This window comes from Rhinolophus sinicus, chromosome 15 (assembly GCF_057876585.1).
Source record: "Rhinolophus sinicus isolate RSI-liver-muscle chromosome 15, RSI-T2T, whole genome shotgun sequence".
Taxonomy (NCBI): domain Eukaryota; kingdom Metazoa; phylum Chordata; class Mammalia; order Chiroptera; family Rhinolophidae; genus Rhinolophus; species Rhinolophus sinicus.
The window spans coordinates 131,945,402-131,968,507 of NC_142515.1; the positions used below are offsets into that span (position 1 = coordinate 131,945,402).

The 23,106-nt window shown below is 37.2% G+C and overlaps 1 protein-coding gene across 5 annotated transcripts in view; it reads left to right on the forward strand.

Moving 5' to 3' along the window:
* The window catches only part of LOC148755299 (uncharacterized), a 201,741-nt gene that overhangs the window by 88,598 nt on the left and 90,037 nt on the right, over positions 1-23,106 (forward strand). For 2 of the 5 annotated variants that reach the window (XR_016019102.1, XR_016019101.1), the window contains exons 2-3: positions 13,783-13,913; positions 14,123-14,240. Coding sequence is in view for 1 of the 5 variants with exons in the window: in XM_088792632.1 (XP_088648758.1) it covers positions 10,209-10,254; positions 13,783-13,895 (159 nt within the window). In the remaining 4 variants the exon portion in view is untranslated. Of the gene's footprint in view, positions 1-10,208; positions 10,255-13,782; positions 13,914-14,122; positions 14,241-23,106 lie in introns of all 5 variants that reach the window. The other 3 variants (XR_016019100.1, XM_088792632.1, XR_016019099.1) reach the window with 2 other exon arrangements.

The following is a 23,106-nucleotide window of genomic DNA, read 5'->3' on the forward strand; positions in this document are numbered from 1 at the left end:
GAAATATAAAGTTGAAGGGATCTATAACTAGTAGATTGATTGGGTAAGGAATCGAAAACCTCCTGCTTAGAAAAGTCCAGGACCAGATGGCTTCACTGGTAAATTCTATCAAATGTTTAAAGAAGAATTAATCCCAATCCCTCTCAAACTCTTCCAAAAACACAGAAGATGAACGATCACCTCCAAACTCATTTTATGAGGTCAGCATTACCCAGATATCAAAGCCAAAGACACCACAAGAAAAGAAAATTACATGCCAATATTCCTAGTGAATATAGATGTAGAATCCTCAACAAAATATTGGAAGTGGGATTTAGCTCTGGGATGCAAGGACATTTCAACACATAAAAACCAATTAATGTGACATACCATATTAATAGAATAAAGGATAAAAATCACATGATTATCTCAATGTAGAAAAATGCGTGACAAAATTCAACAAGCTTTTATGCTAAAAACTCAACAAATAAGGTTGTGGGTGGAAGGATAAAAGGAATAAAGTCTATACATGACACAGCTGACATCACACTCAACAGTGAAAAACGAAAAACTTCTCAGCTAAGATCAGGAACGAGGCATAGGTGTTCATTCTCATCACTTCTATTCAATATGCGCGTAGTGCCGGAAGTCCCAGGCAGAGCAAATAGGCAAGAAAACAAACCAACAAACAAAAACCGGGCATCCAAATTAGAAAGGAAAAGGTAAAATTGTCTCTGTTTGTAGATGATATGAGCTTATGAAAGAATATTTAAAGTGTGTGAATTATTTTTTATACATTGTGGCATGAGTACCAAGCTCTAGATAATGAACACACAGCACTTCACATAGTTAGCTCTCTCTCTCTCTCTCTCTCTCTCTCTCTCTCTCTCTCTCTCTCTCTCTCTCTCTCTCTGTTGAGAATGCTTACTCTCTTTCAAGTATATTATACCTAATTATTAACGATAGTCACCAAGCTGTACATTAGATCCTCAGAACTTCTTATAACTGAAAGTCTGGACTCGTGCACCAACTTCTTCCTATGTCCCCACCCCAGCCCCTGGAAACCACTGTTCTATTCTCTGTTTCTATGAAGTCAACTTTTTATTTTATTTTTTAGATTACACATATAAGTGACACCACATGGTGTTTCTCTTAGTCTTTCTGGCTTATTCATGTTGATTTTGTGTTCTGCAACTTTACTAAATTTATCAATTCTAATATTTTTAATGGTGTCATTAGGGTTTTCTACATATGAGGTCAGACAAGTTCACAAACCTTGTTGCAACGATGTTGCTAAACTTTTTTGATATCAGAAGGATTATTCATTATGAATTTGCACCAAATGGACAAACAGTTAACCTAGTTTACTATTTGGAAATTCTGAAAAGGCTGCGTAAAAAAGTTAAACAGCCTGAACTTTTCATCAACAATTCATGGCTGTTGCATCATGACAATGCACCAGCTCACACGGCACTGTCTATGAGGGAATTTTTAGCCAGTAAACAAATAACTGTATTGGAACACCCTCCCTACTCACCTTATCTGGCCCCCAATGACTTCTTTCTTTACCCAAAGATAAAGGAAATATTGAAAGAAGACATTTTGATGACATTCAGGACACCAAGGGTAATATGATGACAACTCGACTGGCCATTCCAGACAAAGAGTTCCAAAATTGCTTTGAAGGGTGGACTAGGCACTGGTGTCAGTGCATAGCTTCCCAAGGGGAGTACTTTGAAGGTGACCATAGTAATATTCATCAATGAGGTATGTGACACTATTTCTAAGATGAGTTTGCAAGCCTAATTGTCAGACCTCATATGTGAGCTGCTTATACTTCAGAAATGATTTAAGAGGTTATTATTTCTGTTTCAGCTGGTAAGTGTACAATATATATTTGTAATACTTTTGGAATCAGTTGGAACCAACATTGTCTAAAATGTGTTTTTATTTGTAGAATACTAATGGTAGTGTTATATAAAAGTAGCTTTGCAAGGATTGCATAGTTTTGTAATACTTTTGGAATCAGTTGGAACCAACATTGTCTAAAATGTGTTTTTATTTGTAGAATACTAATGGTAGTGTTATATAAAAGTAGGTTTGCAAGGATTGCATAGTTTTAATTAAGTAAATATTCTCTTTGCCCTTCCAAAATCCAATGCATTAGCTTTGCTTCTTTCTGTTTTGAATATCAACAAAGATGAAAGGGATAAACCAATTTAAACACACTGATAACAGTGCAAAAATGTGGAAAGTGCTAGTGTGTAATCATTCATTAGTATGTAACCATTCAGTACTAGTGTGTAATCCAGTAAGAATCCTGCATCTCAAACAACAGTGGGACCTACACTGCACTTTCTCTGCTGATGACTCAGCTGTTCCTCTAAAAGGAAGTTCTGGAGACAACTCACTGAGAAAAACAACCAGGGCCATCTAGTTAGTGATGCAATAGGGATATAGTGTCTGTGTCATAGTAGTCATCAAATTCTATGTTTGGGACACATGCTGCTCATTTCACGAACTTCTTTACAATGATGTACTAAGAAATAGGTCATATTGAACGTTCATCTTCATGTTTGAAAGTGTTGAGTGACAATTGACATTTTAAAGATCTCTTTTCTGTTGCAGCAGGTTTCAACCCAGAAAGTTGAGTTTTAAGGTCCTTAAACAAATAAAAACAGCAAGTGAACTTGAAAAATCACTATATTATGTACACAAAATACCGTATGTCTCACAGTAAGGGTATTTCAATCAGAAAATAAATTTTATTATTAAGGACCTCAAATATAATTATCTATGGTTTGGGTTTTACAGATGGGCTGTATCCTTCAGTGTGCACTGTACAACTGAGAATTGTATCTAACATGTTATATATTTCTTTGTACTTTTGGCAACCAAAATGAGATGAAATAATTTGGGGGCCAGAGATTTTTCTATCCTTTTTTGCTGAATTAATGAAGAGTGAGGTTACTCATTATTTCTCTTCTAAAATAGCAGCATAAAAAGCTTTCTCAGAATATTTTTGTTTTTCATTGATATTTAGGTATATGGACAGAACTGCTTTGAGGAAGGAAATGACAATTCAAAAATTACATAATGCAAAATATAGGAAGCTGATTAGAGTTAACGGGCATCTCAATATTTACAGTAAAAATTCTAATTTATCAGATTGTATATAGTATGTGAAAAATCAGTGTAAAAGATCTGCCTCGTTAGAAGATTTATCCACAATGTGAAAGCCTCACTCGTACTTTTGTGCATCATTATTATGGTGCTTGTTATGCTGAAAACTTTCTATTCTACATTCTTCTTATAAAGTATCTTGTACCCTCAAATTGGCTCTTAAGTGTTTGCTGGAACATAATCCATTGTGTGCAACTGACCTCAAAACTTATCTTTGCATGAGTTACAAATTAAAAGACAGAAAAGTACAATTGTTAACTTAATTCCAGAACACAAAGAGAGAAAGCAAAATGTATCTGCAATTCCTATAATTTCTTGTACATCTATGAAGATTTCCAGGACATAAGACTCATACATACAATGAGTCATAAAGACCTTTCATCCTCATTTTTATTGGACCCATGTAGAGAACACAGCCTGGAGAAACATGGCAGTGTGTTTCCAGCATCACACAGAGGAAGGGATTCTTGTTATCCCCAGATCAATGCTCTTTCCACTAGACTGTTCCCCCCCACACCTGAGTGAAAACAGCAGCACCTACAGTGATCTCATCAGGGACAGAGCTGTACATCCCATTTGCAGCTGCACTGGAAAGTGATGATGTTTTGCATCATTTGATATACAGCATGGATGGCCATCTATAGTTATAAGCAAATTACATACATACTTGAAGCTGAATAAGAATCTAACAATAATACCTATCTAATGACTCACAGGGTGCTTGTGCCATGGAAAGGAAGTGTTACTATATTGAACCCCATCACTGTATTAACCCCTAATGTTGTTTAGAAAATTGACTAGCCCATAGTTTTAAAGAGAGCAAATTGCATAAACTGAGAAAATGAGTATTTTTAAAATTCATCCCCTCAAGTGCATAGTGTATAATAATTATTATTAGTTCATCCACTCAAATAAAATGATATCCATTCATTCTTAGCAAATACACAATATACATTTTGGAAGAGAATGAACACATTAGGGGACAAGGCAATGAGCTTTCAATTATATTTCATGAGTGTGGCCATTGTTTCAACGAAAACTTAACGTTTTAATTAAATCTGTAACTCTTCATTTCTAAAAAATGTCCTCTATTCTTTAGTAGTACCATTTAATGAAGGGGATTTCTTTTGCAATTTACAATAGCTGGCTGTAGATGTCAATATTTCGCAAGGGCTTAAATCTGCATTATTCACCTTCAAACAAATGTGGAGTATGTAAAAATTATACAATGGTTTCTCAGTTCACACAGCACTGACTGTAGTGTAGGTGCTATCTATGTTAGTACTCTAAATGTCCTCTCAACACTCATGACGCAAAGAGGTACGTAAGATAATATCTGTATCACTTTGGTAGTTTAAGTATTTCGAAGACATGTCAAGCCTTGGAAACCCAACAAAATCAGATAATGTGGGTTGTGAATTAGACAAGCCTTACTTCCCCGGAGGACACTCAGTAATCTCTCTGGTCCATTTTAAAGACTTTCACACTTTTCCTTTCATCGTATTTGACTTATTACCTCCTTTACCACTTTAGCTTAGCTCAGCAATAGATCAAAATTCGGCTGGGGTTACAGTTCAGATATTTGTTCTCATTACACAGTGCCCCTGTTGGCAGTATGGACCCCTGTCTTTTTAAATGGCTCCTACATGATCTCCATTATTGTTTTTTCAACTGCATTTTCAAAACGCATTCCTGTTCATTATAGCATAGCACTGTATCATCTATGAAGAATAGACTTTGGGTAATCAAATGTGAATAAAGCAAACTGCTTATACAAAAAAAAAAATTATTTTGCAACATGGTTTCCTTTATAGCTTCCACATTTTAAACAAATCAAAATTGAGCACTGTCACGTCATTTAGCCACACACATACACACACACATCTCATCCAAGCCCTTTTATAATCCCCTCCCCTGAGTGGGGGGTGGCCCAGTGAGTAAGTGCTCAGCGATAGAATATGGCAAACGTGCCACTTCTAGAATGAGGTTTATAACCTCCATCTTGCAGATTCTCTCTACTCTTTCCCTGGCTGATTTGATGAAGCAAGTTTCCATGTACGTGAGGCCCATGTGGCAAGGATGTGAGGGTGACCACTGGCCAACAGCCAGCTGGAAAATGAGACCCTCATTTCAATAGCCCAAAGCAAGTGAGTCCTGGCAGCAACCTTGGAAGGAGCTTGGCATGAAATTCTTCCACAGTCAGCCTGCACATGAGCCCCAAAGCCTCGCTGACCCATGGATTGTAGCCCCTTCAGAGACCCTGAGATGCAGAAAAAATGAAGCAGTGGTAGGTTTCTGACTCGGAGAAACTGTGTGATAGTAAATGTGTGTCACGTTAAGTCCTAAGTTTGTCATGATTTCTCACAGACCATGGGTAACAAATGCATGATGTGTATATTACTCTTTGTTTTAGAAAGAAACTTATCTTTTCGTTGTTGTTTTTTTTCCATGTCCATGCCAATTTTTTGGGATTCAGTCATTTCTAAATGGATCACATCTCTTTGCAACTTGTAAAACAGGGAAATAATCACACCCATCATATCGAAGAAATCATGCGTATAGTTTATCCTTGATTAATGTAGTTGAGTCCTTATTAAACTAAGAAAAACTGATAAACAGGTTTTAGTTTGTTTTTGTAAAACTTTTATAAGGCTGATTACCAAGAGAATGTAATTTGCAAGTTTTTTTTTTTTTTTTTTAATTGTGGTGACAATTGTTAGAAAAGTTACATAGATTTCAGGTATATAAATCATCTATAAAGCCCATTGTGTTTTCACCACCCAGAGTCAGTTCTCTTTCCATCACCATATATTAGACCCCGTTTATCTTTTTCTAGAGCCTCCCTCCCCCTTTCCCTCTGGTAACCGCTAAACTATTGTCTATATCTATGAAGTTTTGTTCCTTCATTTGTTTGTCTTGTTCTTTTGTTGTTTTGGTTTATATACCACTGTGGGGACAGAGCCTGGAGTGCAGTTTCCAGGCTCTTGGCCTCACGTGGAAAGGTGCTGGCTCAGGTAGTAAATGGCCATCAACTGTGATTGGATGGCCGTCAGCTGTAACCAGTGAGCCATTGGCCACTAATATAACTGCTGTGGCTCTGCTAGCAGGAAAATGGGGGCTAGCAAGAAGATGGTGGCTGAGCCTGCAAGCGGTGCAGTGAGGGTTGCAAACAGTGTGGCTCCTGCTTCCTGTGCCTCCAACTCAGCCACCAGCGAGAATATAATGGTATGACTCCCCTCCCTATGGCTCCATGAGTGTTCCTTTTTGGCCTCACCATATCCTGCGTTCTTATGTGGGGAGCGGGACTAGAGACCCCACCTGACACCCTGCATGACAACCACATATCAGTGAAAACATATTGTTCTCTGCTTTTTCTGTCTGACTTATTTCGCTTAGCATTATAATCTCAAGATCCATCCGTATTGTCACAAATGTTCCTATATCATCTTTTCTTACTGCTGAATAGTTTTCCATTGTGTATATATACCACAACTTCTTTATCCATTCATCTATCAAAGGACATTTTGGTTGTTTCCATGTCTTGGCCACCGTAAACAAAGCTGCAATGAACATTGGCGCACACATGTCTTTATGTATAAATGTTTTCAGATTTTTTTGGTAGATACCCAGGAGAGGGATTGCTGGGTCATACGGTAATTCTATTTGTGATTTTTTGAGGAACCTCCACACTGCCTTCCATGGTGGTAATTTACAAGTATTAAAAGAAACAATTATTTTACCTGTATCTGAACAGATCCAGACTTGAATATTTATATTTAATAGATAGGGAAAAATAAAGTCATATTGAGTTTTTCAGCCTGTGCGAGCACTTTGTGCCATTGTTGTACATTGTGAGACAGTGAATCTTTTTAGGAATGTCACCATGTGATGCTGACTTGCAGACAGACTAATTCCTCAGTAATATTAAGAGACCTGAAGGATCTAGTCAAAGTCTAGAGTTTTGCAGAAGTTGAGTACATTATTAATAAAAATGCTGAAGAGCTTATTTCTTTCACATTTTTGCTACTCCATTATGTGCAGCCTTGATTCTCCTATCTTGACTTAGTCTGCATGATAAATTTAATGCTCCACTTGAAAATATATAAAATTTTAATAGATAGTATTTCACAACTGGTTGATTCATTAAGTGGTTTAAAAATGCATGTCCACTCGAACACTAATGCCAGAAAATATGCAAAAATGCTCAGCTTTCACGATGATAAAATTTTACTTGTAAGATTGGAAAATGTGGCTCAGGGGAAAGAAAATGAATTCCTCTTTATAAAAACTGTTCACAGTGAACATGCAAGATCTCAAAACATGTTGTTGTGGAAAAATAGTCAGTTCCCAAATGCTAACTACAATAAGATGACATTCATGTGTTTAAGATACTTGCACAAAGCAATGCTCTCTATTAACTATATATTATAGTGCATTAGGACTCTCCAGAGAAACAGAATTGATAGGTAGGAGAGGTAGATGGACAGAAAAAAAGGAGAACTGTTTACTTCATATAAAGGAAACTATCTTGCAGAAAGAAATGGAAAATTTCAAAAGTAAAAATGTGCATGTCAACTGCAAGGCGTCTCAGTGGAGATGGACAAGAGGGATTGAAGGCAGCTCTGAGTGACCCTTCATGGCACCCGGTCCAGCCATGTCTGAGACAGCCCACGGGACTGCGTGTTGTTTGATATTCACTGGGGAACTCTTTAGTCACGTGATCTGGAAGGTATTCATTCTGCATCTACCGTGTTTCCCCCAAAATAAGACCTACTGTGAAAATAAGCCCCACTTAAACTCATCAGCCAGATGGATGCATTTAGTACGTTATGACGATGTTCCAGAAGATGACATGACTGTATTTGAAAAAATGTAGCTTGTTATACATGAAAAAATAAGACATTTCCTGAAAATACACCCTAATGCGTCTTTAGGAGCAAAAATTAATAAAAGACCCAGTCTTATTTTCAGGGAAATAAGGCATAAGACCCAGTCTTCTTTTTGGAAGCATGATATTCCCAGGGTACTTTCACGGCCCCCAATTATGAAATGAGCTGCCTTTCTGCCCAAGGATCTCTCTGTCTGGAGGGAGAAATGGTAAAAATTCACAACTGACTTGGGCTTTTTACATTATGAGCACATAAATTATGGTGAGAATTCCCCAACGTTTTTTGCCAAGTAGAAGCTAAAGCAGTTGTGCGTGGTTTTTTTTTTGGGGGGTAAGGTATGAATGGAATATTGAATACTTTTGATGTTTACCATAAAAGAGCTAAATGAAGAATAATTAAACTCTAAATAAAGGGAAATAAATTCATCAAGATATAGGGATTTAAGTACTATATTGAAAACAAATTCATAAGAGTTGACCATCATTTTGGTAAGAAGCATTCACTTCTGTTAAGGACAGAGCTATTAGTAACTATTCCTTAAATTCATCATTGATGGAGAGGTCTGCTCCTAGCAATGTGGATTCTCACTGGCCTGGTTAGTAGGACTGTAAGTTTCTGACACCCTAAGGCAAGAAGGTCCCTATCTTGGCTTCTGGAGAGGAAATGAAATGGGTGATGACGGTGCAGAGATGACAGAGGACTCTGTCCCTGGGCTCTTACTCACTGTCATTGATCCCCCTCCATCTTTTTGTGGGCCAGTCCCAGCCCTTGTTCCCTGTGCTCCAGCTTCTCTTGGTTTTCCGAAGCCCCAGTCCAGCTGAAAGAAGTTACAGAGTCCTCCGTCCCCCCGGGCTACCAAGGCCTGTTAGTTACTGCAACACCTTTGTTTTTCTCCTAAAAATCATTCCACTCATCCCTTCAAGCGCAGGTTTGCTGTTTCTTTCAGATGCGTTTCTTCTGCTGAGAAATGAAACCCATGTTAACGCCTGGATTTAGAAGGACCTCTAGGACTAAGTCATTCCTTGCTGTCTAAGTGTTAACAATAGTCTCTTGGTGAGGTCAGGGACCACGTTTGTAGTTTACTATTAAGAAATAACCACAGGTGACAGTTACATACCCTGTGAGGAGGGAAAAGTCCATGACTATGGATCACGGGGAACAACATAGTGGCACAGGAAACACGGCCTGGCATCTTTCCCCAGTGATCTGTTTGATCACACTGGATTTGGCTCAGTAATTGACGGACAAAAAATCGGGTTGTTTATAAGCTCGAAAAGATTCTCTCTCATCTATGCATCAATTACTTTAATTATAGAAGAAAATAATTACAAGGTACAAAATGCGCAAAGTAATTTGTTCACAGAGTATGACTCTTGACAGTTATCAAGTAGTTATCTACAAAAACGAAATCATTTTCAAATTATCCATTTAGATAATTTATACGTTGAAATATTTTAATTTATAAGGTTTATTTCAAATATCATAATCATAAGGTAAGGATAACGTTCATTTAATACATATTTTTCAGAGCAGTTGTGCCATAATTAGATAGAAACATGGAAAGTAGGAGAAAATGGGGAATAAAAGTTTAACTGAGATGACTTTGAAGCCTTGCGCCTTTCATGTCTGGTAGTGCAAACTCCCTTTCAAAGTAAAATTCAGAGCAAAAGTAGGGGGTTCTATACTATAGTAGTGGAAATTGATTTTGGATACTAAATGACAACTAATTAGTTTAACTTAATTTTCTGCTTAATTCACTTGTTTTTACTGTCTAGTAAACATTTGCTTCTAATTCTATTAGTGTGAAAACTGGGGAATGAAGAATATTTAAAGAAATTATTCATATCTATTATACTTTCAAAGTAACTTTAAATTTTTTTATATCTTCAGAAGCACTTCTTAATGTTTAATAACATCCCTTTTCTTGGTATTTTTGGTATTTTGGTATTTTCATGCATTTTTTTTCTAGTCCCTTTTGTCTGCCTGAATCCCTGCTGAGAAGTGAAAATAATGTTTGCTGAATAAAAAAGGGTTGTTCAGACTGGCTGATGGATAGTTTTAGAAAAGGCTTCCTCATATATGCTGGGTAAATTAATGAAAATCAATGTTCTCTCATACGAGAACAAAAGCTTTCTTTCTTTCTTTTTTTTTTTTTAGGTCCTTAGGACCACTTCAGTTTCTAAAACATCTTGGATTTTTTCAGGTTGGTATCATTGCCTCCATGGTGGTGTTCTCTATTCATAGATCCTCATTTACTTCCTGTAGACACAGCTGGGGTTGCTCCTGGTGCAACATCCTGTCTCTCTACAGAAAACCATCTCCAGGACTTAGCAACAGTCTAGAGATTTTGTGGAATTTAAAGAAAAGGATTTCTTTTTCTGTTTCAGTTAGTGAAACTAGAGGTGAGGAAGACAGCTGAAGTTTAGGGAAAGCACCCCCATTTTGACTCAGCGATGTTAAATCACGTTCTATGAGGAATCAAGGAACCCAAAACAGACTTGCTTTAGAACTTCTCTCATCTAAATCTCATTTCTCTGTTCACCTCTTACCCTATACACCTCCCAAAATTTATATATAAAAATGAGATTATTGTTTCTGTTCAGAATTATTTAATGTAAAATGGTAATAGTCATATGATCCTGAACTTAAGGTATAATGCTTATATTTTAGGTAACCCGCCTCGTACAAAGGCAGAGAAAGTAGCCCATCCATCGTCACAACACTACACACACACACACACACACACACACACACACACACACCCCACACACACACCACACACCACACACACATATACACACACACATATACACACACACACACACACCCAGGACTGAGAAATTGGTGAGATTAGTCATGTCTTATTTGGTTTTCCAGTTTTTATGGTACATTCAATAGTGACACATAACGGCTGCTCATTAAATAATTAAGTAAATGTTAAATATTAAAGTATACCATAGGACTCCAATGTAAAATTTTTTCTAGTTGTTATACCTAAGGCTTGCCCAGTCCTAGAACAAATTGAATGAGGCTCTTAAAATTGCCCTGAATACATTTCATACACTTTTGTCTCTGTCCTTCTGAAACTATTAGAGACCTTCTAGATAGATAGATAAAGAAGCCAGAACAATGCAAAATAGAAATAGATTTTGGGAATATTTTTTCCACTTTTTCCTGTAGAGATTTATGTATTTTAGTCCCCAACGGGTGACATACAAGGTGCCTAGCCCTAATTGGTGTCCAGTTAATATTTGACAAATATGTTGATTGTATATAATATAAGAAAGCATTTTCTCAATGATAAAGTGCTCATAATTTTATTAGCTACCTAAAACTTTGGTCAGCAGTGATATTTTCAAAAATATCTAAGTTTGGCAAGGAAAATCAATATTCACTCATTATTTTGTGGTGAATACATTTATTAAGCATTGCCTAGCTGCCTGGCTAGTTATTAAAATAATAGTAATAATAATAATGATGATAATAATAATGTTAGCCTAAGAAAGGCAAAAATGAAATATCTTTGTCTTTTAAAGAGTCAAATTTTTATCATTTAATATTTATCTCTGTAAAATATTTATTTCAGCTGTAGTTGCAAGATCAAGACTCCAGAAAGTCAATTCAGAATCTAAACACTGAGCCGCTAGGTGACTTGCGTATCTTTGGCATTACTTTGTTTTTCTGATATTTTTTCAACTTTGATCCTGACCTTTCAAGCAGATAAGTTTTGTTTTAAAAATAGACTTCAGTATTTGTTTCTAAAGTAATGTTTGATTTGAATTCATCTGCACTCACTTTTAGATAGAGATACACTTATCTGCATTAATTTATTTAATACAAAATTTAGAGCATTTTTTGGAAAAGACAATAGGCTAGACACTATATTACCTTCTCATTAATGCCAATTTTAATACAATTTTCTGTACCAGGGTCAACAAAGTGCAGCCCAGCTGACTCTAGTTTTTGCAAGTAAAGTTTTATTGGAACATGGCCACGCCCCTTATTTAAATATTGTCTGTGACTGATTTCCTGCTAAAAACAGCAGACGAGTCGTTGCCACAGAAACTTATGGCTTGCAAAGCTGAAAATATTTATTACTTGGCCCTTTACATGAAATATCTGCCCATGTTTTATGCCACCAGTTTATACAGTTAACATCAGATCAAAATCATTTGATTAAAATTAATTATTCTATTGTAAAATAATTATGTTAATATACTTGTTTATATTTATAGAACTCATAGATTCAATGGCTAAAGAAAACTAATTCAAAAGTATATTTTAGCCCCATGTTTCTCTGAGAGAGAGAATATCAATAAATTCTCTTAGAGCAATCAAATAACTTTAAAATAACTAACAATTATGTAGACATATAGATTAAACACTTATTTAAGCAATCTAATTGGAAGTGTTACCTGTGTCTCTTTGTTGATTTGGCCATCAGTTTTAATTTTCTATTTCATCAGGTTTTGCTATCTAAAGCAATTGCAGCAATCTTTAAAAGAACCTCATGAATACCTACAATAACATTTCCTGAATAGATAGATACTGGTCTCATACAAATACATGAATCATTCAAGTTTAACTAGAAGTATGCATATACTTCACTTCACTCAAATAGTATTTAAATTAGTAATAAAGTCTCCCCAGCCTCCCAACTCAAGTCAGATAGACTCACAGGCAAGGCCATTATAGTAATTTTATACCCCAATTCTAAAAAAAAACCACAGTATTTTCTTCTCATTTGAGCTAGTTAAAAATAACAATCACAACCCACAAAGAAAAACCATAATAGAGCAGTGCTGAGTGCATAAGTAGCTACTGAAGCAAAAAAACAAAAACAACAAATGTCTAGACATTTAATGCCATCCATAGAGCACCTGGACAATGCCTTGTATAAATTAAACGCTATGGTAACAAGAAAAAAGGTGGTGGTGAGAAATATACAAATAAATGATTTGATGATTACACCTGAAATGAAAACATTAGTTCTGTAAGATGAATGTTAGAATATGTATTGATAACTCATTGACTTCTGAGTGCTTTATTTTACCAAAATTCTCATTTAAAAATGTTTCCCCATTATAATTTTTGCTAATTTAGAAGACGATCTAAACATATCTTGGCTATTGTGAATAGCATTGCAATGAACATAGGGGTGCATATATTTTTTTGAATTAGTGTTTTGGATTTCTTTGGATAGATATCCAGGAGTGGAATTGCTGGGTTATAAGGTAGTTCCATTTTCAATTTTTTGAGGAACTTCCATATTGATTTCCATAGTGGCTGCACCAATCTGCAATCCCACCAACAGTGCATGAGGGTTCCCTTTTCTCCACATCCTCGCCAGTACTTGTTGTTTGTTGATTTATTGATGATGGCCATTCTGACAGGTTTGAGGTGATATCTCATTGTGGTTTTTATTTGCATTTCTGTAATGTGACATTGGACATCTTTTCATAGGTCTGTTGGACATCTGTATGTCCCCTTCAGAGAAATATCTCTTCATATCCTCTGCACGTTTTTCAATTGGATTGTTTGTTTTTATGGTGTTGAGTTATATGAGTTCTTTAATAAATTTTGGATGTTAATCCTTTATCGGATGTATCATTGGCAAAATATCTTCTCCCATTCAGTAGATTGTCTTTTTGTTTTGATGATTTCCTTTGGTTTGAAAATTTTTTTGTTTGATGTAATCTCTCATGTTTATTTTTTCTTTTGCTTCCCTCAGATGTTGTAATTCCTGTGCTCAACCCCAAACTTGTCAGATTCGCACCACAAAAATCTGCTCTTGTCCATCCGGAGTGGTGTCACCTCCAGCTGGCTGTAACAACATGCAGCTGAAGACTTCAGAGTGTGAAGGTAGGTCGCATGTTGTGTTTCTGCAGTAAGACCAAGATTGTTTTGAAAACTTACAAATCGTAATCAACAACTATGAACTATATAGACATGGAAATGTAGACTTGAAGCTCAAACTCATTAAGAATGCACATTCTAAACAATGTATAAGGTTGTTCTGGTTTAATTCTGTTTTATGGTTTCCATTCCTAAGACCTATTTCTGTTCTCCAGACCTACAACGTCAAAAGCGATGCTAAATCAATCTGATGAAAAGTACAGCCCAGTTCCAAGGTGGTTGAGGGGAAAAGAGGGAGGGGTTATGCTCACAGGAAGACTGACTTCTGAGCAGGTGAGTGCGGGGAGCTCCCATAGGCTTTGGGCTTCTCAGCCATTAAATGGACTTGTGGGTTCCACTGGTAATTAAACCAGCGCCCTCACATTACAGCAGTTAGCACGTCTTCCTTATTACACTTAGCCGTTGTGGGGCTCAAGGGAATCTTTTTCCTTAACAGGTATTTTAAAAACCACTCAGGATCCATATTTGATTGCCTGGTTTGTGGACTAATTGATGTGTAGATTTTTTTCTTCAAAAGCTGGTGCATTGTGGTGTAAGCCTGTCACAGAGGGCAGGTGGCCTGAGTGGCCAGCTTACAGCAGGGGTCCCACCGCTCACTCCATTTTAGAGAATTTACTGATAAACACACGAAAGGGAGTGTTTCTAACCTAAGTATTTGCAATTGAGTCCAGTGAAATGGATCTGTCGTAAGTGAGCAGGCTGCAGCCACGCGTGGGGCCGAGACTCACGGTTCTTCGGTGGGAAACGCTGCTCGCGCTTTCTCTCCCGGGGCATCAGGTCCCCAGGCTTCCCGATGTCACACGGGGTAGCGCTGATGATGGAAAGTAACCCCCTCCTAAACTTATAAGGGATTCTGTGGTTGACTTTGCTCCAAATTGGGCATAAAATAAACGTATTACTTCAAAAGCAAGGAAACAAAATCTATTATGAACTTGAAATGGGTCTTGAGCCGGTGAGTCATTTTCTGTGGTGCAGCATTTTCTGTGCTATTGTTTTGCTTTATTCTCTTTGAAAGCTTTGCTGAAAAGCAATTAGGTTATCTTTTCTCTTTTCTTTTATTACTCAATAATTCAATAGTAACTTTTACCTCATCACCAGCTGAGTTGATTTTTAAAGGACCAGGAGGACTTTAAGGAATTTTAAAGCTCTGTTGACTTGGTGAAAGGGTCATGTGTTGTCTTTTCAGCTACTTTTTTCGCAGACTTCTCTAGCATGATGTGAGGTTTTCTTACTATGTTAAAACCCACAATTTAAAACTATACTAGAATTCCTTGATGATTAGAAGCAATGGATCAACTGTTTACAACAATTATAAAAAAATAAACACGGGATCAAATTTCCAGGGCTTTTAACCTGATAGTTCTGGATTCCGCTTAGGTGTGATTAACTGACTTTAAAGCTTCAGATTAGTTCAAGTGGGTGTTATTTTGTTGAGTTTATGTAAATTCAATGTATTTCCAGTTTCATCACTTGTTAATAAAAACTCAGGTTAGAGATGAATGATATATAAAGTATATGTCCTAAAAATAAGTTAAAGTATTTTAAAGTTAATGACATATTTGTGATTATGTCAGAAGGTCAAATGATATGAATTTTTTAATCAGACCCATTAAAATCCTAGGCGTACAGGGGTTTCTGCTCTAAAAATATCTAAAAACTTTATGGAAAAAGTTTTTTTGTGGAAATAGATTAAGTAACCTTGTAAATAGATTGGTGACCTTGTAACCAGGTCACTAACAAAATCATCAACAATCAAAATAATGCAGTACAATTCCTAGCAAGTGAAGAATATCCTAGTAAATACAGAATATATTTCAAAACTAAAAAGAAATAGATTGATAGGTGGGGATGATAGGAAGGGTTGGAACTGCTGAGTGAGAAAAACCAGACAGAGAAAGGCAGGTGGGGTAGTTAGCTGCCTTTGTACCATAATTCTTGTATTCATTAATGACTTATTTCTATATTTTAAAAGTATTCTAGGAATTAGACATGAAAATGATTAAAAGGCATTTGGGCACTCAAGATTGAAAACAAAAGGAATACCATGCAAACACTAATTGTAAGAAAACTTTTTGATTTCCTCCTATCTTAAAATATGCTTCAAGACCATGAGAAATAAGGGTAATTTCAAAATGAAAAAATATGGTCAACTACTTAGAAGTTAAGAAAAACTATATATTTAAGCAATTAATAGTTTCAAAATAAAAATAAATTAACAGGATTAAGGGAGACATAAACCTATAACCAGTTATTTTAACACTCCTCTGATAATAATTGATAGACATAAACAAATAATCTAAGGATGTAGAATATTTGAAAAACACTGTTAGGCAACTTGACTAGACACAGAACACAAAGAGAAAACACATTCAGCTTAAGCGTACATAAAAACTTTCACCGATAGAAACCATATGCTGAACAATGTAATAAATATCAATAAATTTCAAACCCCACTGAAATACAGACTGTGTTCTCTGACCACAGCAATATTCGATCCATCAGTATCTAAAAGGTGTCTAGAAATCCGTAAGTGTATGGAAATTACACCACATAGCTTTAAACAACGCAGGAATCAAGTAAAAACAAATCACAAAGTAAATCAAAAAAATTTTTTTGAAGTAAATGAAAATGAAAACTTGTGTCTAAGTCTGAATCATTCTATCAAGGGAGATTGAAAGCTTTTTAGGCTTCTATGAGGTGAGTCCATTGATTTCCTATGGCTCCTATAAGAAATTACCAGAAACTTGGTGACTTAAAACAACACACATTTTCTCTTACAGTTCTGCAGGTCAGAAGTCCAAAAGCATGCTCGTTGCACAGAAGTCACCATGGCCAGGGTTGTACTCCCTCAGGCTTGTGGGGAGCCTTCCTTCGTTTCCCAGTCACTAGAACTGTCCTACCTGCAGCCCCTGGCTCCTAGCTGTTCCTCCACCATGAAAGCCAGGACATGCCATCCCACCCCAGTCACCAGGTTGCCCTCCCTCTCTGTCATTATGCCCCTCCCCCTCTTATAAGGACCCTTGTGGTTTCATCATTGGACTCACCTGGATAACCCAAAGCCCTCTTTCCAAGTTGAAGTCCTTCACTCCATCACATCTGCAGTCCTTTTTGCATGTGACATATTCTCAGGCCCAGGAATTAGGACCCGGATGTCTTAGGGTATATGATTCCGCCTGCCACAGGAGGCAAAGGATTTACAATTAGCAATCTAAGATTCCATCAGGAAAAAAGAAAAAAAGAGAGAGAAAAATATGAGAACAGCAAATTAAAACCAGAGAGAGAAGAAATAAAGTCATAACGAAGATAAGAGCAGATGTCTTAACAGACAAAATAACCTGTCTTTTTTCCCCCAACTACAGCTTTCTCTTTACACATTAGACTTAGCTAATGAAATGAAGTGGTCATACAAAAGAATATGTTAAAGACAAAGCTTGTTTCTTTAAAAAGGTTAGCAGAGTTAATAAATCCTGAAAGATTAACAAAGACAGAGAAAACAATTTATAAACGTCAGAGACGAAAATAAAGATATCACCACAGATCTTTCCAATATAAAAAAAGGGATGCTAAAAGCATACTATAAACAAACTTTCTATCAGTAAATGTGAGCACGTTGATAAATCATTGGTGTTTGTGTGCTTTAATTATTTGGGAATGTGTGTTTGAGTTTGGCTGTAGGTAATAACACATCTATTGCAAAAGAATGGAGTAGAAAGTGAGAGAAAACTCATGCTCAGAGGTATTAATGTCAGGTGTCTAAAGACCACTGGGAACCGTGGTCTGTAAAAGCTGTGACAAGGGCATTCACCCAGCATGGGGACCCTGAGCCATCGCCTTCAAAGGGCGTCAGGTGCGGCGTCTTAGCACTTTCTGGTTTGTGTGAGTGGTTTCGCGTGCAGTTGGAAGAAGCAGGGCTTTCCTCCTGAGGGGCACTGTCAGGACGGAAGGTGGGGTTGCTCTGTGATTGCATTTCTGGTAGTTTCACTAGGTGATGGTTGAAACCCGGTGAGGCTGATGTACCTGGGAAGGAAGCCCTGTCACTGAGATGGCAGGAGAGGACATTTGGCCCTTTTGGCCATTTGCACAGTGTTTTCGTTTTGTCTGCGGAGTGCCCTGGTTGTGTCCTGCTCCAGCACGTGCACAGGGTGACACTGTCTCCCTGTAAGAAGGAAGCATGCTGGCACAGCTCTCGGTGCCAGGCCAGGGGCCTCCTGGCACTGCCAGGGCTGCCGCTGTGTCAGAGGCCTGAGGAGGCTAGACGTAGTAAGTGCACTGCTGTCAAACGAGAGAAGTGGTCTCAGGCCTGGGGGAAGAGGAAGCCCAGGGCTTTAGGCCGGCCGGCTGTGGCATGGGGTGGCATCACATGGGCATCTCGGGAGGGAGGGTCAGACACTGGTTCAGCAACTGCCTGAGGGGACCTCAGACCCAACCTGGATGTGGAGGTGTCAGGTGGAGTCTATAGGGGGCTGTGGAGACAGGAACAAAGGGCGTGACCGATAAAGGGTGTGAACAGATGACAGATTGCCGATGACTCTGGCTGCCTCCTTTGCCTGGTTAACACGGGCACTTTGAAGTCCGGGATCCTTTGCAGAAACCCATGCTGAATGGCTGAGGGGCCCTTATGGGGTTCTGTTCTGTGTCAGGAGACGTGCAGTCAGGCGTCGTGAAGTGGTTTCCCAAACATAAATTACTGTGCGTAACAAAATATGAAAACGTGATTTTTTTTATTTTATTTCAAATTGTCGGTTTGAAGTCTAACCAGATACATTCACACAATTCATTTTGTTGATTGAAAATAAATTATTGTCCATAATTATGGAAAATAGGACACGACATGCCAATTCCATACCCATTTATAGTTTATATAGGGGTCCTCACCACGTCATGAAGTCACTGTGGAAAGCTGGCAACTCTCCATGGGTTTGTATTATCACGTCTGTGAGATAAGATGTGCGGATGAGCACAGGCACCCTTCAAGTCTCCAATCTTTAAATATTTGGAAATTGGCATCTATATTTAATTGCAAACATGCATATGCATTTGGAAGAACCACAGAAGACCAAAACTTAGTTCCTGAAAATGTTAAGCTCTATTTTGGGGATGTCTAGAGGAAGCAAAATAATTTCCAGCCAAGAATAGTGCTAAAATATTGTTGGCTGATGCCCTATAAACAGCCCAATGTCTTTTTCCCCCAACTACAGCTTTCTGTTTCTCTGTGCATTTGGCTTGTCCCAGTTATTTAGTTTCATGAGTGTTCAATTCAGGTTAGGAAAGTACCTGGGCAGGTGCTTCCCAGGGCCTGCAGCAGACCTGACCATGCCATCTGGAGGACAGCAGATGCTACTGGAAGACGCACAAACAACACTGCAGAAAACGTGGAAGAGTCAAGTGCGAGGGAGAGTGACAGTAAAACACATCTGCTACCTGGTCGCAGTATGTTTACATATTCCTAGAAGCCTCAGTTTATGGCACCGTGTTGCATTTGAGTGTCTAATAGGACGCAATTACTTTGGAGGAAAATGGGTGAATTACCTAGGGCGAGTATCAAGAGACATGTGTAAAACCTTACTTTATTTCTGATCTATCCTTTATATTATGAATGATTTTGTTTAGCAGTATTCAATTGTATATTCATAAATATTTCATATTTTTCAGTTAGTAGTTTTTAACATATCAAAAGAAAGCGTAGGAAAGATAATTACCAATTACCGTGTATGTAAGGTACAGCACAAAAGTTGAGAAGATTCATTCTATGGTTGGGATATTGGAAGGTCGATTTGTTTCTTTTCCCCTCTTCCATATAATTTCACACTTCTCGACAACTGCTGAAGAAATTCCAAGATATCACTTATTAAGTATAAGAATAAATGACTTTCTGTTAGCCAAATAATATTATCTCTCAGGGGATCACAAAATGACTATTAATTAATATTTTTACCAATTCTGGACTCTGCCATGCCAATCATTTTGAGACGTTATAAAAGTTATTCCACATATGTTATCGGCAGGTAGAGTGCATTTCTCTGTGTTTGCTACACAAACCGCATAATCCGGCAGTGACATTACACTTAACTAGTCGTATTGTTTAACCACTTGTAATTGCAGATTATTTTCCCTGGCTTCAGTTGCATCTGATTGAGAAAATAATGAATCTTGTGGAGCCAATCTTATTCTCTCCAGTTGAAAGACTTTGTTATTTATCATGGTTATAAAAAAAAGGCCGTCTTTTCTTGGAAAAGCAAATGGAAGTGAAGTGGAAAAAAGCATTGCTGGAGGATTCATTTTGAGAAAGCTGCTCCCTGAGAAGAAAGCCGCTGTGAAGAGACGCTGGCCATTTACAGTCCAATGACAGCTTTCACCGGCACCACTTAAATTTACAGACACCATGAAAATGGTGTGACATCGCATTAAAATGCTTTTAGACCTCTCTTTGGATACAAAATGCAGGTTTCATGTAACTTTTATCTCTCCCTGGTCGTGGAGATGAGGGCACTGAGGTCTGGACTTCAGAATCTCCTGCTGGCGCCTGTTACAGAACCAAGTCAGCCCCTTAAGAATGAGGCGCAGCGTTGCAACTGGATGTTTTACCCCATCATGTCTTAAAGATGGGTGCTTCTTTATGCTATGAATTAGCCGCTATGTGGGTATTTGACTCAAACCCAGTCACATTAATTGTGTCCTGTCAAAAATAAAATATATCACTCTGATTCAGGTCCTTTGAACATTTGCAAAAAAAAAATCAAAAAAAAAAATCATACAACATTCGATCAGAGGAGAAGTCTTGACTACGAAATGTGTAATTCAGTAACATTGGTTTATAATGAGAGGCAGGCTCTGATGAAAAAGGAACTCTTACTGGATTTGATTCACGAGCTGGAATACCCTCAATGTTGTGACATTAAAGTACCCCCCTCTTACTTTCCTGAGTTGCTGAGGAGTCTCCCTTCATCTCTTCTGGACACAGGTCACCTTCTGTCTGTTTTTGTTTGTGTGTTTTACGAGACTATAATATTGAAAGCATCCAATTTGAAAAGCTTGAGCATATGTGTAAATTTCTGTCACCATCACCACAGTCAAGAGAGTGAGCACATCCATGAATCCCCAAAGTGTCCTTGGCCCCTACACCCCCTCCCCACGCAACTACTGATCTGCCCTGTCATCGTGGGTCACTGCCGGACTGCAAATTTTACCTAAAAGAATCACGGAGTAGATATCTTTTATCTGGTCTCAGCTTTCTCACACAGAAGAATTATTCTGAGGTTCATTATGTTGTAGTATACATCAACAGTTAATTTATTTTTACTGCTGTGTAGTGTTCTATCTTATGGAAACCCTACAATCTGTGTGTCTCATCATGTGTTTACGGATGTCACACGTTGCTATGTACCTGGTGAGTAATGATGTCAGACTTGTTTTCATGGTTTTCTTGGTCATCTACCTTCTTTGGAGAAGTGTCCAAATCTTTAGTCCATTTAAAAAAAATTGGATTTTATGATTTATGAAAAAATTCATTAAGAGTTTGAGTGAGTTTTTACAGTTCTGTCTAAAGCAGATGTTCTGGATACAAGCTCTTTAATGAAACGCAAGATGTGCTAATATTTTTTCCCAGTTTGTGGCTTGTCTTTTCATTCAACCATGAAGGAAGAAGATGGAAGTGCCAAATTTCTTTTTCTTGTTTGCAAGAAATTCTACAAGTATCCATGCTTCACAGGAATTCTCAGGGCCAGTTGTTATATTATTATATTAAGCAACTACTATAATTATAGAATTTGGATAGTTAGAGGCTATACATTGTTTAGCAACAAAGCAAATTTTGATCTCTGAAACATAGGCATCTCAAATGGTTTCTTAGTTCAAATAATACTTCCAAGGATAATTCTGCAATAAAGGAAAATAGAAAAGGATTGTACATTTTTATACACAAGCCTCTACATTTGACAAGAAATAAGGCTGGTATTTTGGGAATGTTCTCAGTTTAATACTTTATACGCTGTAACTTTCTGAATTTGAGTTGTGTTTGCACTTCTGTCACTATAAGAAGAGGAACAAGATATTCTTGCTTTGAGATTATTTTTCACCATCATCATTATCAAGGCCAGGCAATTGAAATTCCATCAGTTAACAGTAAAGGAAGGAAGCAGGTCTAAAACACTAAAACTTATGGGAAAACAAAATGGCAGAAAAGGTTGTGTTACCATATAGAAGGTAAGGCATTTAATATTTTGCTTCAACGTCAGGAATATTTGTTTGAAGGAAACAAATACATCCAAATCAGCCTAAGTAAAATATTATAAATAAACTGACACATATCTTAAAATTTCAGTTTATCGATAATTAGAAATAGTACTATATTTCCTCACTTCAAATATACATCCTTTCAATGTGTATGAAATTGGGACAAAGATCACATAACTCACAAAATTAACCTGTCAACTTACAGGCAGAGTATTAAGTGTTTGAGATTATTGTCTTTTTTCAATGAACTGAATCATGGATTAATTATATTCATTTCTTTGATTGCTAATTGAGTTAATTAATTTGCATCGGTTTCAGTAGAAATTGCCACATCTCACTGAATAGATCAAAACTTGGAGAGAGATCTGAGAGTGATTTCAATGGAATATTCCTTAGGTCTTGAATAGATGTCAAAACTTACCAGCTGGATTACAAAAGAAATTGAAAATATTTTAAAAAAGAAAAATTAAAACCTAAGGAAACAAAATGCAATCAGGAAGCGCAAACAAACTGCAGTTACCCCCCAACCCAAGTACCCATGTGGACACTGTGAATGAAGTGATACTATCTGTACAAATGTGTAAAATTGTCAAGTATTAAAGAAAACTACGTATTTTTGGTAACAATATAAGGAAAATAAAATGGTTTTGTCTTACTGAGTGGATAATCCTGTAACTATAAAAAGAAAAACGAGATACTATACGGGAGAGGTACCCATTTTAAATATATAAAACAGTGACGGGATCCTCCACTGTTGGCCAAGATGGAGTAATAATACGTGCTGCCCAAAAATGAAAACCAACGAACAAAAGTCAGGCAAAATATTTGAAACAACAGTACTCAAGGTGTTGGGTACAGAGAAGTGACAGACGGGGGTAGGAAGCCAGGAGGTGGCCCAAAATACAGG